Source organism: Salvelinus sp. IW2-2015, linkage group LG1 (genome assembly GCF_002910315.2).
Source record: "Salvelinus sp. IW2-2015 linkage group LG1, ASM291031v2, whole genome shotgun sequence".
Lineage (NCBI taxonomy): Eukaryota > Metazoa > Chordata > Actinopteri > Salmoniformes > Salmonidae > Salvelinus > Salvelinus sp. IW2-2015.
The window spans coordinates 33,040,962-33,044,232 of record NC_036838.1 but is presented as its reverse complement, the minus strand read 5'-3'; the positions used below and the strand labels follow the sequence as shown (position 1 = coordinate 33,044,232).

The window sequence follows — 3,271 nt, the reverse complement described above, 5'->3', positions numbered from 1 at the left end:
AAGTATAGTGCACGCTGCCTATTTTCTATTCGAAAGATATAATCTACTCAACCACGTATAGCCTAATATTGTGTGTATGGTGGGGGGGGTCTCAGTTAATACATGTATTCATTATCTTAAGAGTTGCATGATAAACCTGGCTTACAGAGGACAAATGTTCCGTATTAACTAGTTCTCTATTCAATTCAGAGAAAGGCTCACCGATAACATCCCACTGCTGCGTTCGTCATATGGCCCACATTAAAGTAATAGCCTTTTAAAAGCATTCGGATGTAGAGATCAAAGGATGTTTGGGGAACACCACGTTTGTATCCGACAACTTCTGCCAACCCGTGAGCTCATTAGTTCGATTAAACTGAGTGCGGAACTTTTATTTGGAAAGCCTAGAATGATTGATTAGGCTATGTGGATATTCATCGAATTCATCATACCTGTCATAAAAGTCCTTATTATCTTGCCCATGTTATTCCAAAAAGAAAAGATAGCCTAATAGCAATGGCTTGTCATTCAAATCTAACTTTAAGTAGGCTATATTGTTTATATGGAAGTCTAATAATCTGAGTTTGATATCGATTAAGACGCCACAGACACGTTCGAAAATATTGGTGAATATTTTAAAAGCAGGATGTTCGCTATATTTAAATTTGTCATCGTTTATTTTATATTGTGTTGTCCTGCAATAGGCCTTTACCGTCAAATAGTAATATTTTCCATCTACACACTGGCTTAGCTAGTTCATCAACTAAATATCAACTATTACAGTTACAACCCTCAAATGTTCACTGCAGTATAGGCTGCCGTAGTTTAATAAACGTTGCTCTCTTGCTGTTTAAGCCTATTGGCCTTGTTTGTAATAGGCCTAACACAATTTAGTGGTTTTGTCCATTATATAGTTTTTAAAGAAACCGCTTGACTATCCAGTGTCTTCAATTTAAGTTTATTCTCTTTCCATGCGGTAACGCTAAAACCTTCCATTCACTAGTGCAGTTAATTTCTTTGTTGGGCTAGGATTTCCCACACGCGGATACACACAGTGCATGCAGTGGTGGAGCGTTATAGGCGGTAGACTGGAAGCTGTCATTTGTCTGGTTTTATGACTTCTGCGGCTTACACAGGCGTTAAAGACATTCTTTCGCTGTAAAACTGCAATAAACCCCCACTCTTTTTGCCCAAAGAATTCGCACTGAACAAAGGGGCAACGCGCCMAAAAAAACGCTTGTCCCAATATAAGACTTTCCTTACCTCTTCGAATAAATGTGTCGAATTTCGTGCACCAGCTCTAATCTAATTATTGTCAAAAGTTGCTATAGACTATAGCCTAGCAGGCAACCTCATGTGCTATCAAATGTAGCCTAGACCTGTCTTTTTTGATGGAGAAGCCTCAAAAGATTTTGGCATATCCTTACATGCATGTCTATCCACAACAACGCAATTTCAGGTAAAATACAACTCCATTTATTACTCTTATCGTGGAGGCCTATCGTGACATAAGTAACAGTGATCCCATTGCATGGCAAACTATTTCGTGTAATTCCAGCTCTAATGATAAATTAGGTGTGTGTGTGTGTGTGTGTGTGTGTGTGTGTGTGTGTGTGTGTGTGTGTGTGTGTGTGTGTGTGTGTGTGTGTGTGGTGTGTGTGTGTGTGTGTGTGTGTGGTGGTGTGGTGTGTGTGTCACAGCGACGCCTCCTGTGTTCAGTTTTCCTGTCAGCCTCTAGGCTTCAAAACAAGCCTGTGTTAGGACTTGTTTTATGTCAAACTGAATTAACTCAATACTTACTATTTAGATTTTATATCATAAGATTAGATAACTGTGTTATTGCCATTCCTATTATCGAATACATTAACATTCAGTCCATTCATGTAAGTCTAAAGCCTACAGCAACGTTGCTATTACAAACGATATAATTCAATGTCACCCAAACACGTTTTCTAAACTCTATTTGAACAATTTGATTAAACCCCTTTGTTTATCATAAATCATGCTTTTTAATCAGTTTATAAGCTATGTATCTCACACCGAGGAAAAATATATTAATCGATTTAAGAGGGCCATATTGTCAAGACATTTTCGAACTGAATAATTCGATCACTGTATTGCAGTTGCGGAGCCTAATCTTATTTTCTCGACCCGAGAGACTTCAAAACATAACTCTCYGTCGTCTCTAAGGTCCATCTTTAAAAAAAGAACAAGAGAATGAACTCAAGTCAAATAATTGAAATAGAGCATGCTTGTCTAGCGTTAGCATCTATTTCTCTCAATAATTCAATTCTACATTTAGGCTAATTGATTAATGTGATTGTTTATGGCCTATCTGATTAAGTTCATCCACTGCATGTTCTTTATACATTTATGAGCATTAGTGTTATTATTTTTGCTTCAGTATAGTATAGGCTACTGTGCAACAAAGACATGTGTTGCGGAGGCAGATTGGCAAGTATGTAACTTTGTGCGTGCGCATGCGCGCTCGCGTGTGTGTGTAAACGCTCCTTATTTATGTAGTCCGTCTTTCTGTATGTGCGCACGCATATGACAATGTATTAGCTTGCGATGGCGTTTGTGTGTGTACATGCGCGTATGTGAGAGTAGTTTTAAGCGAGGATTTTTTAAATGAAGTAACGTTTTTTTTCTCCCTTAGTCCTCTACTCCTTGCTTTTTATTGGAGGAAATTTGGTCAGCTGACATTGTCATCTTGTCCATCCTAGAGTGAGGCTTTAGCAACAACATTCGGCTTTGTACCTTGTGTCTTTATTGGTGTCTAGAAATACATTATAAAGAAATCATTCAGCGTGCCGGTATTAAAAGATAGACTGACAGAGAAAAAAAGAGAGTGACTTAGTGTGAGAGAGGGAGAATAGAGAGAGAGGTGAGATTGAAAGGGAGGGAGGGAAAGAGAAAGAGGGAGCAAGGGAGAGAGGCAAGGTATGAATTCGTATTTCGCAAACCCGTCGCTCTCATGCCATTTAGCTGGTGGTCAAGAGGTTTTACCTAACGTGGCCCTAAACTCAACTACCTATGACGCTGTTCGACACTACTCATCCTACGGAGCCGCTGTGGCCCAAAATCGGATATATTCCTCGCCTTTCTATTCKYCCCAAGACAACGTWGTRTTCGGCTCGASCAGGGGACCGTACGAGTATGGATCCAACGTGTTTTACCAAGATAAGGACGTGCTGCCCAGCTGTAGGCAGAGCAGTTTGGGACAAGGTTCACAAAGCTCGCTCGCGCAGGATTACCCGTCTGATCAAAGCAGGAACGGCTCACAGGAACA

At 39.9% G+C, this 3,271-nt stretch overlaps 1 protein-coding gene across 1 annotated transcript in view; it reads left to right on the top strand.

The window, feature by feature from the left end:
* Positions 1-1,691: 1,691 nt before the first annotated feature.
* Positions 1,692-3,271, top strand: part of LOC111965950 (homeobox protein Hox-C6-like) — a 3,281-nt gene continuing 1,701 nt past the window's right edge. The window contains exon 1 of the mRNA XM_023990384.2: positions 1,692-3,271. This exon is cut by the window's right edge and continues 53 nt beyond it. Coding sequence (XP_023846152.1) covers positions 2,925-3,271 — 347 coding nt within the window. The 5' untranslated portion in view covers positions 1,692-2,924.